Source organism: Narcine bancroftii, chromosome 8 (genome assembly GCF_036971445.1).
Source record: "Narcine bancroftii isolate sNarBan1 chromosome 8, sNarBan1.hap1, whole genome shotgun sequence".
Lineage (NCBI taxonomy): Eukaryota > Metazoa > Chordata > Chondrichthyes > Torpediniformes > Narcinidae > Narcine > Narcine bancroftii.
The window spans coordinates 174,574,771-174,589,501 of NC_091476.1; the positions used below are offsets into that span (position 1 = coordinate 174,574,771).

The 14,731-nt window shown below is 38.0% G+C and overlaps 1 protein-coding gene across 5 annotated transcripts in view; it reads right to left on the reverse strand.

Annotated features, from left to right (window-relative positions):
* Window positions 1-11,251: 11,251 nt before the first annotated feature.
* nipal3 (NIPA like domain containing 3) overlaps window positions 11,252-14,731 on the reverse strand; it is a 37,028-nt gene continuing 33,548 nt past the window's right edge. For 4 of the 5 annotated variants that reach the window (XM_069895908.1, XM_069895906.1, XM_069895905.1 and 1 more), the window contains one exon: window positions 11,252-12,349. In XM_069895908.1, the coding sequence (XP_069752009.1) occupies window positions 12,180-12,349 (170 nt within the window). In that variant the 3' untranslated portion in view covers window positions 11,252-12,179. The remainder of the gene's footprint in view (window positions 12,350-14,731) is intronic. The other variant, XR_011343596.1, reaches the window with a different exon arrangement.

The following is a 14,731-nucleotide window of genomic DNA, read 5'->3' on the forward strand; positions in this document are numbered from 1 at the left end:
GAGCATCCACTGAGTCTGCCACAGACTGGAGACAAGATAAGATTACCCAAATTCTGGAGATAAACTTAAAAGTAGCTCCAAGGCTAATTGTTATAATCAACCCCCCAGGTAATAACAGTTATGAAGGTTGTTTGCTGCATCATTGGATACTGGGAACTCATTCACAACCACCTCTACTTTGGTTCCATTTTTACATTTGGTGATTGTCTGCCAACCTTCCTGACCCTTCAATCTAACTTCATCTTTCCTCTTTCCCTTCTGAAATCTCAACTTCTCAGACCTTCTGGATTCTTGTCAAGGCATTCAACTCCACGTGGACTGGTTTTGATTGGCTTGATCAAATTGTGCAGTTGTGGGCAGATCAGAAATGTCCTCCTTCTTCAAAAAATGTGGCTTCCCCTCAGCCCTCACCTGCATATCTTCCATTTCTCGCATATCTGGCCTGGCCCCCTCCACTCCCAACTGCAACAAGGACAGGATTTCCCCTTGTCCTCGCCAACCACCCCACCAACCTCCACATCCAACATCCACTCAGCCATTTCCCCCACCTACTACATGATCCCACCACAAGACACACCTTCCTATCTCTTCCCCCTCTCCACCCTATGCAGGGACCAATCCTCCCTTCCCATAGGATCACCAGAGCTTTAAAGCTCCCTCCACATTGCACATTGCAATGCAGTCCTCATTTGGTGTATCTTGTCCCTGTTTCAATCAGGCAATGGAGCCTTTGTCAACAGCTAGTGTTTTGGAGACATCCAGTGTTTCTCCAGAGCTCAAGCAGTCTCATCTTTTCTATCAGTATAATCTGTCCCAGAATCAGTGCATCTGATCTTGCTGTGCATCACTTCACGCTGAGCCTTCTGCTTATTTTTTCTTGTGTTCTTAAAACTCCTGGTAACTGACTCACAAACTGTTCACATCAAGACTTTCCATCTGACCAGCTCACCATCAGGGTTAGTGTATACGTCTCCCTTATTCTGGCACAATTGGGACATGGATGGCACCGGAGCAGCAGATTTTCCAGACTATTGGATGTTGTTGAAGACATCTATGCCTCAAGAATGCACCCCCACCCCTACCCCACCCTGGTCACAATCTCTTCTTCCTGCTACCTTTGGCCAAGGGACAGAAGCTTGAAGACCAGCACCTCTAGAGTCAACAGTTTCTTCCCAACAGCTATCAAACTCTTGAACCTAGTTACACTGACCAGGGATGGCTCCAACATTATAGAAGGACTGTCTACATTGCTGTGTCACCACTTTTTTTTTCTTGCACTGTGAATATTTATTATTTCTATTTTGTATTTATCACCACTTTTTCAGTTTAATTTAACGTACACCATTGTCATTTTTTTCCTGAAGCACCTGTTTTGCTGCAGCAGTAAGAATTTTGTTGCATATGTACGTTGTACAATGGATATGACAATAAACTCATTCTCCTTATTCATCCTTCACCCAGCAGAATAATCCCTAAGTGATCCCTAAGATGAGAGAGTGTGTGGGAAATGAGGCGATGGTAGGTTTCAAGTAACAGAAGAAGCATGTTTAAAGAGGTTCAAAGTTTCTTTTTATTATCACATAGTAAAGCAAATAATGTAACATACATGTTTCAGCCGTAAGGCAGAGTCGCCATGAGCATTGCCCGGCACCCCCAATAATAATAGAACCAAGAAAGTCCCTTCAGAGTCCTTGAGTGTGCGTGGGTTCACCTCCGGCACTCCCACCATCTCGGCAGCTGCATATTCCTGTTCAATCCATCGGCAACCTAAGCTCCAGGTCTAAAATCCTCCGAAACAATCAGGAAGCCTTCAGTGTGTGAGTCTCTTCTTCCTGTGCTACTGCATGGAACACATCCTTTGGAGAGCTTTTGCCTCTCTGGAACAGAGGGGTAAAAAATATTCACAAACAGTTTCTTTTCAACACTAGTTTTTTGTTTTTTTTAAATTTTTTATTTTTCACACCATAAATCACATTAGCCATGATACACACTTTTTCCTTTTCACGCATATATCAGTGACATTTTCTCCCCCCCCACCCCTCCTCCCAACCCACCCCCCCACCCCCACCCCCACCCCCATCCATTTAAGGTATACAATCTAGGTTGCATTAAACCCGTCAGACAATGTTGTCACTCAACAAAAAAAAACACCAGAAATTCTACTGAGTCCATTCTTTTCTTTCCTTCTCCTTCCATCAACTTAGGTAATGATTGTCCCCGGTAGGTTTTCGCTATTGTATTTAATGTAAGGCTCCCATATTTGTTCAAATATTTCAATATTATTTCTTAAACTATATGTTATTTTTTCTAATGGAATACATTTATTCATTTCTATATTCCATTGTTGTATTTTCAAATTATCTTCCAATTTCCAGGTTGACATAATACATTTTTTTGCTACTGCTAGAGCTATCTTAACAAATCTTTTTTGTGCATCCTCCAAATCAATTCCAAATTCTTTGTTTTTTATGTTACTTAGGAGAAAGATCTCTGGATTCTTTGGTATATTGTTTTCTGTAATTTTATTTAATATTTGGTTTAGATCTTCCCAAAATTTTTCTACTTTCTCACATGTCCAGATTGCATGAATTGTTGTTCCCATTTCTTTTTTACATCGAAAACATCTATCAGATACTGTGGGTCCCATTTATTTAACTTTTGAGGTGTAATGTATAGTCTGTGTATCCAGTTATATTGTATCATACGTAGCCTCGTATTTATTGTATTTCTCATCGTTCCAGAACATAATTTCTCCCATATTTCCTTTTTTATCTTTATATTTAAATCTTGTTCCCATTTTTGTTTAGTTTTACCATTTGTTTCCTCATTCTCCTTTTTTTGCAGTTTAATATACATATTTGTTATAAATCTTTTGATTATCATTGTATCTGTAATCACATATTCAAGGTTACTTGCCTCTGGCAAACTCAAACTGCTTCCTAATTTATCCTTCAAGTAGGATCTCAATTGGTAATATGCCAGCGCTGTATCTCCAGTTATATTGTACTTATCTTTCATTTGTTCAAAGGATAAGAATCTATTTCCTGAAAAACAATTTTCTATTCTTTTAATCCCTTTTTTTTCCCATTCTCTAAAGGAAAGGTTATCTATTGTAAAAGGGAGTAAATTGTTTTGCGTCAATATTAGTTTTGGTAATTGATAATTTGTTTTATTTCTTTCTACATGAATCTTCTTCCAAATATTGAGGAGATGATGTAATACTGGAGAACTTCTATGTTGTACCAATTTTTCATCCCATTTATATAATATGTGTTCAGGTATCTTTTCCCCTATTTTATCTAATTCTAATCTCGTCCAGTCTGGTTTTTCCCTTGTATGATAAAAATCTGATAGGTATCTTAATTGTGCGGCTCTATAATAATTTTTAAAGTTTGGCAGTTGTAAGCCTCCTTGTTTATACCATTCTGTTAATTTATCTAGTGCTATCCTCGGTTTCCCCCCTCTCCATAAAAATTTCCTTATTATTTTCTTTAACTCCTTGAAGAATTTTTCTGTCAGTTGTATTGGCAATGCCTGAAATAAATATAATATCCTTGGAAAAATGTTCATTTTAATACAGTTTATCCTTCCTATTAGTGTTAGTGGTAAATCTTTCCAATGCTCTAAATCGTCCTGTAATTTTTTCATTAGTGGATAATAATTGAGTTTATATAGTTGGCCGAGATTTTTGTTTATTTGTACACCTAGGTATCTTATTGCCTGCATTTGCCATCTAAATGGAGATTCCTTCTTAAATTTTGAGAAATCCGCATTATTCATAGGCATTGCTTCACTTTTATTTACGTTTATCTTGTAACCCGACACTTCTCCATATTCCTTCAATTTCTTATATAATTCTTTTACTGATAGTTCTGGTTCTGTTAAGTACACTATAACATCATCCGCAAATAGACTGATTTTATATTCCTTGTCTTTTATTTTTATTCCTTTTATATTATTATCTATTCTTATCAATTCTGCTAGTGGTTCTATAGCTAACGCAAACAATAAAAGTGATAGTGGGCATCCCTGCCGTGTTGACCTGCTTAAGTTAAATTGCTTTGATACATGTCCATTTATTGTCACTTTCGCTAACGGCCCCTTATATAATGCTTTAATCCAATTAATATACTTCTCTGGTAAACTGAATTTTTGCAATACTTTGAACAAATAATTCCATTCTACTCTGTCAAAGGCCTTCTCTGCGTCTAAAGCAACTGCTACTGTAGGTGCTTTATTTCCTTCTACTGCATGAATTAAGTTAATAAATTTACAAATATTGTCTGTTGTGCATCTTTTTTTGATAAATCCAGTTTGGTCTAAATTTATCATTTTCGGTACATGCTCTGCTAATCTGTTTGCTAATAATTTAACTATTATCTTATAATCTGTGTTTAGTAAAGATATTGGTCTATATGACGCTGGTAAGAGTGGATCTTTCCCTTGCTTTAGTATTACTGTAATTATTGCTGTTTTACATGAATCTGGTAAGCTTTGTGTTTCATCAATCTGGTTAATTACATCGAGGAGGGGCGGAATTAATAAATCTTTAAATGTTTTGTAGAATTCTATTGGAAATCCGTCCTCTCCTGGTGTCTTATTATTTGGTAATTTTTTTATTATCTCTTGTATTTCTACTATTCCAAATGGTTCTGTTAATTTATTTTGGTCCTCTATTTGTAGTTTTGGTAGTTCAATTTTAGTCAGAAATTCATCTATTTTCCCTTCTTTCCCTTCGTTTTCAGTTCGGTATAATTGTTCATAGAATTCTCTAAAGTTTTCCTTAATTTCTTTTGGATTATATGTAATTTGTTTGTCTTTTTTCCTTGATGCCAATACCATTTTCTTAGCTTGTTCTGTCTTAAGCTGCCATGCTAGGATTTTGTGCGTTTTTTCCCCTAGTTCATAATATTTCTGTTTTGTCTTCATTATATTCTTCTCCACCTTATATGTTTGTAGTGTTTCATATTTTATTTTTTTATCTGCCAATTCTCTTCTTTTAGTTGTGTCTTCCTTCATTACTAATTCTTTTTCTATATTTATTATTTCCCTTTCCAACTGCTCTGTTTCCTGATTATAGTCCTTCTTCATCTTGGTTACATAACTTATGATTTGCCCTCTAATGAATGCTTTCATTGCATCCCATAGTATAAACTTATCTTCCACTGATTCCGTATTTATTTCAAAATACATTTTTATTTGTTTTTCAATAAATTCTCTAAAATCCTGCCTTTTAAGCAACATGGGGTTTAATCTCCATCTGTACATTCTTGGATGGATGTCCTCTAATTCTATTGTCAATATCAAGGGTGAATGGTCCGATAATATTCTAGCTTTATATTCTGTTTTTCTTACTCTATCTTGCCTACTAGCTGATAACAAAAATAGGTCTATTCTTGAGTATGTTTTATGTCTAGCCGAGTAATATGAATATTCCTTTTCTTTTGGGTGTTTTTTCCTCCATATATCCAAAAGTTGCATTTCTTCCATTGATTTAATTATAAATTTGGTTACTTTGTTCTTTCTGTTAATTTTTTTCCCAGTTTTATCCATATTTGAATCCAAATTCAGGTTGAAATCCCCTCCTATTAATATGTTCCCTTGCGTATTTGCTACCTTCAAAAAGATATCTTGCATAAACTTTTGATCTTCTTCGTTAGGTGAATATACATTGAGTAGATTCCAAAACTCCGAATATATCTGACATTTTATCATTACATATCTCCCTGCTGGATCTATTATTTCCTCTTCTATTTTAAATGGCACATTTTTACTAATTAATATAGCCACTCCTCTTGCTTTTGAATTATACGAAGCTGCTGTTACATGTCCTGCCCAATCTCTCTTTAATTTCTTGTGTTCCAATTCAGTTAAGTGTGTTTCTTGCACAAAAGCTATATCAATTTTTTCTTTTTTCAGTAAATTTAGCAGTTTCTTCCTTTTAATTTGGTTATGTATTCCATTAATATTTAAAGTCATATAGTTCAACATAGCCATTTTATACTTTGTTTATCTTCCCTTTCCGTTTCTCCATCATTACCTTTCCTTCTTATCCATTTCTGTTTTCTTGTTTTAAACCCTTTATAAGACAACATTCCTAAAACATCAAACATTTTCCTTATTCTCCTATTTAAAACTTCTTTAGCCCCAATCTCCCCTTCCCCTCCTGAGTTGTCCTTTATCCCTTGTCGGACAACTACATCTCCCCTCTCCATTTGGGTTTGCGAATTCACTCGCAAGCGTCAGCTGATTTTGCAGTGACCGCAACTCCTCCCCACCCAGCCCCCCCAGAAAAGATTTCACTTTTCATATGTAACAAAGGTCACTCTTTTAGTTCCCTCCTTATTCCCTCTATTCCATTTCCTTCCCTTATTAATTGTTGTCTATACTATCTATATTTTCCTCTAAATACGGATACATTCACGTATGCACATTATACATGTACACACTTATACCTCTTTACCCACATACATATAAATCGTGGTCATTTTTACTCTCATTACACGTCTTCATCCCTCAGTCTATTTTGTAATTGTTCTGCAAATTTTCATGCTTCATCTGGATCCGAGAATACTCTGTTTTGTTGTCCTGGAATAAATATTTTCAATACCGCTGGATGCTTTAGTATAAATTTATACCCTTTCTTCCATAAAATCACCTTTGCTGTATTGAACTCCTTTCTCTTCTTTAGGAGTTCAAAACTTATATCTGGATAAATGAAGATTTTTTGCCCTTTGTACTCCAGTGGCTTGTTGCCCTCTCTTACATTTTCCATTGTCTTCTCCAGTACCTTTTCTCTTGTAGTATATCTTAGGAATTTTACTAAAATAGATCTTGGTTTTTGTTGTGGTTGTGGTTTAAAGGCCAATGCTCTACGTGCTCTTTCTATTTCCATTTCTTGCTGTAGTTCTGGACATCCTAGGATCCTAGGGATCCAATCTTTTATAAACTCCCTCATATTCTTGCCTTCTTCATCTTCCTTAAGGCCCACTATCTTTATGTTATTTCTTCTGTTATAATTTTCCATTATATCTATTTTCTGAGCTAACAGTTCTTGTGTCTCTATAACTTTTTTATTAGATTCCTCTAATTTCTTTTTTAAGTCCTCTACCTCCATTTCTACTGCTGCTTCCCGCTCTTCCATCTTGTCCATTCTCTTTCCCATTTCTGTTAAGGTCATATCTATTTTATTCATTTTCTCTTCTGTGTTGTTTATTCTTTTTCTTAAATCATTAAATTCCTGTGTTTGCCATTCTTTAAATGACTCCATGTATCCTTTAATAAGAGAAAGTACAACCTTTATCTTGCCTTTCCCTTCTTCTTCTATTTCACTGTGCTCTTCCTCTTCTTCTTCCTCTGGGTTGGCCATCTGTTGTTTCTTTGTTGCCCTTTTCTTCTCTTCTTTCTTGTTTTCATTGTCTTCTGTGTTCTCCTCTTGCTGCAGGTGTTCTGCAGCTGTCATTGCCGGCTGTGGAGATCGACTCCCCAGCTGGTCCCCCCTCCCGTCGGTGTGTTTTTTTCATGCGCGGTTGCGCACTTTTACTCGGCTCAGCGAGCCATTTTTGTAGTCCAATTTCTACCGACCTGAGGGAGCGGGTTTCTCTCTCCACCGCGGGCCTCTTCGAACAGGTAAGGCCTTCACCTTCTTCCTCCGTTGTCTTCTCTTCCTCTCATCTTACCGTTGCTTTCGATTTTTCTTTTTTTGTCGACATCTTCTTTCCACCTTTATACTCACTTTTCTTTAACTTTTATTTCTGTGCCTTTGTGTTTTCCTTTGTTTTTTCCGACTTTTCTGGAGAGGGCTGGAGTTCACCGTCCGGCCACTACTCTATCACGTGACTCCCTCCTTTCAACACTATTGTGATGCCATTTTCTTTTCTTGCATTATGGTGACTGTGAATGTTTATTCACTCTTTTGTTTTTTTCAACCTATTTTACAAGTTACTGTAACATACAATTGTGGTTGAAATTGAAGCCTAATATCACTGCAGCAAGGCCCAGACAATATTCAGGCATGAGCTGATGTGGCCAGTACCAATTCTGTCACAAGACTGGGTTCACCCTCATGAATAATGTAAAAATCAAGAACTGCAGATGACAGAAATCTGAAATAAAGAAAGAAAATGCTTCAATTTGGAGCAGGTCAGGTAGCATCTGTGGAAAGAGACCTTATGGGCATGTGCTTTTTCATTTGTATCGTCCCTCTCAAATGTTCCTATTAACAGGAGAACCTCTGCAACTTATCCCTATGGCAATGCAGACTTCACCCTGTTAACCAATGTTTCCTTTGTCCTATCCATCTCTCTCCCTGCTTTCTCTACAACTTACTTTTTTCTCTTCCCAGTTCTGGTGGAGGATCACAAGCCTGAAGCTTATGTATGAGCCGCTGAGTGTTTCCTGGATTTTCTCTTCTAACTGTAAGTAAATGCTATTGGCACAACACTGAGGGCCGGAGCATTCTGTTGTGAGTGACTTGTCATCTCTTGACCTACCAAAGCTTTTCAACCAATAACAAATTAGGAGAAGTGATGGAAGATTCATCCAGAACTGAAGCTTTTCTCTTTGGATTGACAAAGGATGAGGTGACTTAATGGAGGTTTGACGACTGAGGGGCACAGACAAGCAGCATCATTTTCCTGGAGGTGATAATAGCAAATATCAGAGCACCTGTTTAAGGTGAGTGGATGAACATTTAGGGGAGGTATCAGAGGTAAGTTTATATATATATATATATATACACACACAGAGGGTGGTGGGTGGTTGGAATGCATTGTCAGGGGTGGTGATGGAGGCTGGTACAATATTTTAATGATACAGCACTGTATCCGGGACTGGAAGAAATAAATCCAGTTATTAATGGAAATAAGGGAAGAGTTTGCTGGCATTTGGCAATGATCACAGGAGGATTAGACATTGATAAATGTAGTCACCTTGTTTGAAAAAGGTATTGGGGGAATCCTGAGAAATATGGACCGGTGAGTCTTGCGTCACTCATGGAAAGGATTCTTAGGGACCAGATTTATGAGAAATTTAGAGAAGTATAGTCTTCTCAGGGACAGTGATGGGCAGGACCTGCCTCATGAACCTAAATGAGTTGATGAGGAAGTAATAAAATAAATTGATAATGGTAGGGCAGTAGATATGGTGTCTATAGATTTTAATAAGCCGATTGACAAGATCCCCCATGGTAGACTCATTCAAAAAGTTATGAAACCTTGGCTGCGTGGATTCAGTACTGGATTGTCTGCAGAAAGCCGAGGATAGTAGTACATGGAAGGTATTCTGCCTGGAGGTTAATGACTAGTCGAGTTCTGCAGGGGTTTGTTCTGGGACCCCTGCTCTTTGTGGTTTTTATAAATGACCTGGACGAAGTTTGCAGATGACACCAAGATTGGAGACGTTGTGTATAGTATAGAAGCTTGTAGATTACAACAGGATGTAGATAACATGTAGAGTTGGGAGGATACGTGTCATATGCTGCTCAATCCAGGTAAGTGTGAAGTGATGCATTTTGAAAGGTCAAACCTGAAGGTGAAGTACATGGTTAATGGCAGGAAAAACAGAGGGACCTTGGTCTCCAAATCCATAGGTTGATAGGATGATTAAGAAGCCTTATGGGTCGCTGGCCTTCATTAGTTGGGAGACTGAGTTCAAGAATCGTGAAGTAATGTTGCAGCTCTATAAAAACTCTGGTTAGACTACACTTAGAATATTGTGTTTAGTTCTGGTCACCTCATTACAGGATGTGGAAGGCATGGAGAGGGTGCTGAGGAGATTTGAGGATGTTTCCTGATTGGAGAATGTATCTTATGAGGCAAGGTTAACAGACCTAGGGCTTTTCCCTTTGGACCGAAGAAGGATGAGAGGTGACTACAAGATTGAGAGGCTTCGATAGGGTGGAGAGCCAGCCCCTTTTTCCAGGGGCAAGAGTAGCAAACACTACAGCATTTCTGTATGAGGTGAGAAGGAAGAAGTTTAGGGGAGACATCAGGGATAAGTTTTTTTTGCAGAGTCGTGGGTACGTGGAACATATTGCCAGGAGTGGTGGTGGAGGCTGGTACAATAAGGACATTTAAAAGACTTAAACAAGCACATAGATGCAAGAAAAATAGAGGGTTATAGGTGTAGGTAGGGAAGGTTTAGATTAAGAATGTTTATATCAGTTGGCACATCATGGGCTGAAGGGCCTGTACTGATCTGTAATATTCAATGTTCTAGAAGGCCATTCCAGCCCACGAAACCCATACAGTACAATTCTACCCAATTAACCAACCTTGTAGGGGTTGGGAGGAAACCAGAGAACCCAGAAAATGCACACAGGTTACAAGGGGGGACAGAGAAACTCTCTAAAGCCAGCCAAGTTGCTGACACTGTGCTGGTGTTGCACTAACTGTGCCAAGGGCATTCAAAAAGGCTCTTGGATGGGCACATGAAAAATAGAGGGTTATGGGTGTGAGATAGGGGTGAGATTGTTGTGGATAGGTTTCCATGGGTTGGCACAACATTGTTGACTGAAGGGCCTGTAATATGCTGCTATATTCGGTTCTCAATAAATAATCAATTCATTTTAAAACATTTCATTTTCAATGTCTTAATGGTTTAAAACTTCAACCTTTTTTACATCGTTCTCCAGCCATTTAAATCTCAGAAGAATCTGCTTCCCTGCAAATCTGGTCTCCTGCGAAACTGCTTTAATTCACTGTTGCGCCATTATCTGCCTGGAGTTTCCTCCCTAAACTCACCCCACTTTCAAGATGTTCCCATTTGCTTGGGCTTTTAGGCATTTTGCCTCATGGGTCTTGATGTCAAATTTTAATCTTCCTAATGCCACTCTGCTCTCTATCCCCTACACCCATCATTCTCAACCTTTGGATTTGGCCCTCTTAGGACTCTGCTCACGTTCAGTTACCTTCTGTATTTTTCTGCTACCAACTATTTTGTTTTCAATCCGTGACTCCCCTTAAATGAGCTGTGCCCCACCCCCAGGGAGGGAGGGCACACTGCCCCCATTGAAAATGGCTGCTGCCCTACCCACCCTTCCCTGAGAGCTCCATTTCCCATCCTCCTTGACAGCACTTGACTGACTGCCTATTTGAGCTCAGAACTACATTAGTGGGATGTTCAGTGGAGCAGTTATTCTTGTTGGTTCTGCAATAAACATTTCAGCTAAGATCAGTCTGCAGCTCGAATGTACTTCATTGGGATTAAAGCACCTTGGGTTAGCGTGAAAGGCAAAATATAAAGGCAAATCTTTATAGACCATTGATTTGTCTTGTTTATTTAATAATGAGGAGATATTTACTGTCCAGCAGAAAAGTTTTCTTAAATAGAGATAAAACAGTCATTTTTAACCACGGAACTCCACATACAGTAAAACTCGGATAATCTGCCAGACAAGCCATTCAGACATCCTGATTGTCCGGCATCGAGTTGACCAGGTAATATTTGTCATATAACCCTTCTGATTTACTGAGACCCCAGTTCCCCTACCACACACCGGGCCGACTTCCCATGCTTCCTCCGACTTCCCGCGTTCCCTCCCCTACACCAGAGGTGTGGCTCCCACCTTCCCTCTAATTCACCAAGGCCAGGTTCTCCTGCTTCTGGCTCACTGGGGTAGTGATTCTTGCTCTCCCTTCTGGATTGCCGATTCCCATGCCTTTGTCCACTGACCAGAATTCTGCTTTCTTTAAACTTAACTGGGTCACTTGAAATTTTATTCTAATAGCCTCACATCTACCAAAATGAATTAAAAGTGAGTTGGGATAATAATGAGGGATTTCCAATAATCTGGCACCATATTCCCAAGTATGCCAGATCATCCAGGTTTTACTGGACAGCAAATATCAATTGTCATTAAATAAGGTGAAGCTCTGCATTTTAATCATTGAGGAGCCTGTCAATGCAAGTAGCTTCACTGTACATCCATCGTATGGAACACACGGGAATCTCCCCAGGTAATGCAGCTTCATTATTCTGCGCTCTGCTTGGTGCTGCAACAGATCTTGGAGCAGAAAGTGAGGAGCATTGAAATGGGAGGCTGGGATGGTGATGGTTCTCTCAACTGTTCCCACTGTTGTTGCTTCAATCACAGCATGGAGAGTCCAAGAGCAGCTCTGGCTGAGAACAAGACTGGCCTGAATGACCAGAGTGCATCCTTCTGCTCTCAGCTTCCGAGCTCAGTCCTGCTTGGATGCCAGCACTGGGTGAGACGTTTTCTCGTGTTGTGCCTCCGGCAGGACTTCTGGACGCTGGCTTTCAGCTGGATTGGCACTGTGCTCCAGGGTTCCGTAGAAGGAGCCACTCAGTTCTGGCTGCACTGGACTCTTGGCGAACATGCTCCTGAGATCTGGAAAAGAAACAACCATTGTAAGAGAGGGATGTGGGGAGATTGAAGGGAGGGGTGTGGGGAATAATGTCAAAGCTATCAGGGCAACCTGAAATTTTCACTTTTAATTTAAAAACTGAAAAAGCATCCACGAAAGACTGTCTGATTTACATTTTCATACCAATAGACCCCTCTGACAGCAGCAGGTCTAATCTGTTTATTTTATGAACACTGCACATGACTTCCAAAGTGCTTGTACAGATTGCTAAGAAATCCCAGCATGGTAACAGAAACAAATGTGGGCCTCTGTCAGGGACCTGGAGAGGTGCTCACTCAAAGCAGGAGGCTGGGACTGACCATGAAAGAGCTATGGGGAGAAAAAATGACAAAGTAAATTTGAGCAGAGGTGAGATTAGAAACAACTTGTGTTCATTTGAAAACCAAGGATATTGCTGATAAATAATATTTTTTTAAATTTTTTTATTTTTCACACTATAAACCACATTGATCAAGATGCATACATTTTCATTTTCAAATATATACAGTGTCATTTTCTCCCCCCCTCTCCCTCTTCCCATCCCACCCTCCCTACCTCCCCTCCCATTCAAAGTTCAGAATCTAAGATACATTAAACCCGTCAAACAATGTTGTCACTCAATAAAAACAAACAAGAAGTTCCACTGAGTCAATTCTTTTCATTTCTTTCTCCTTCTGTCATTTTAGGAGGTAGATGTCTCCGGTAGGTTTTCTCTATTATGTTTCATGTATGGCTCCATATTTGTTCAAATATTGTAATATTATTTCTTAAATTATATGTTATTTTTTCTAATGGAATACATTTATTCATTTCTATATACCATTGTTGTATTCTCAAGCTATCTTCTAATTTCCAGGCTGACATAATACATTTTTTTGCTACAGCTAGTGCTATCATAACAAATATTTTTTGTGCACCATCCAAATCAAGTCCAAATTCTTTGTTTTTTATGTTATTTAGGAAGAAGATCTCTGGGTTTTTTGGTATATTGCTTTTTGTGATTTTATTTAATATCTGGTTTAGATCTTCCCAAAATTTTTTCACTTTCTCACATGTCCAAATTGCATTAATTGTTGTTCCCATTTCATTTTTACAGAGAAAACATCTGTCTGATACTGTTGGGTCTCATTTATTTAACTTTTGAGGTGTAATGTATAGCCTGTGTATCCAGTTACATTGTATCATACGTAACCTCATGTTTATTGTATTTCTCATAGTTCCAAAGCATAACTTCTCCCATGCTTCCTTCATCTTTATGTTTAAATCTTGTTCCCATTTTTGTTTAGTTTTACCATTTGTTTCCTCATTCTCCTTTCCTTGCAGTTTAATATACATATTTGTTATAAATTCCTTGTCTTTTATTTTTATCCCTTTTATATTATTTTCTGTTCTTATCAATTCTGCTAGTGGTTCTATAGCTAACACGAACAATAAGGGTGATAGTGGGCATCCCTGCCTTGTTGATCTGCTTAAGTTAAATTGCTTTGATATATATCCATTTACTGTCACTTTCGCCAATGGCCCCTTATATAATGCTTTAATCCAATTAATATACTTCTCTGGTAAACTGAATTTTTGTAATACTTTGAATAAATAATTCCATTCTACTCTGTCAAAGGCCTTCTCTCCATTTAAAGCAACTGCTACTGTTGGAGCTTTATTCCCTTCTACTGCATGAATTAGGTTAATAAATTTACAAATATTACCTGTTGTTCGTCTTTTTTTAATAAATCCAGTTTGGTCTAGATTTACTATTTTTGGTACATAGTCAGCTAATCTGTTTGCTAATAGTTTAGCTATTATCTTATAATCTGTGTTAAGTAAAGATATTGGTCTATATGACGCTGGTGAGAGTGGATCTTTCCCTTGCTTTAGTATTACTGTAATTATTGCTGTTTTGCATGAATCTGGTAAGCTTTGTGTTTTATCAATCTGGTTGATTACTTCCAGGAGGGGCAGAATTAATAAATCTTTATAAAATTCTATTGGGAATCCATCCTCTCCTGGTGTTTTATTATTTTTATTATTTGGTAGTTTTTTTATTATCTCTTGTATTTCTACTATTTCAAATGGTTCTGTTAATTTATTTTGGTCCTCTATTTGTAATTTTGGTAGTTCAATTTTAGTTAAAAATTCATCTATTTTGTCTTCTTTCCCTTCGTTTTCAGTTTGGTATAATTGTTCGTAGAATTCTCTGAAGTTTTCATTAATCTCCGTTGGATTATATGTGATTTGTTTGTCTTTTTTCCTTGATGCCAATACCATTCTCTTAGTTTGTTCTGTCTTAAGCTGCCATGCTAGAATTTTGTGCGTTTTTTTCTCCTAGTTCATAATATTTCTGTTTTGTCTTCATTATGTTCTTCTCC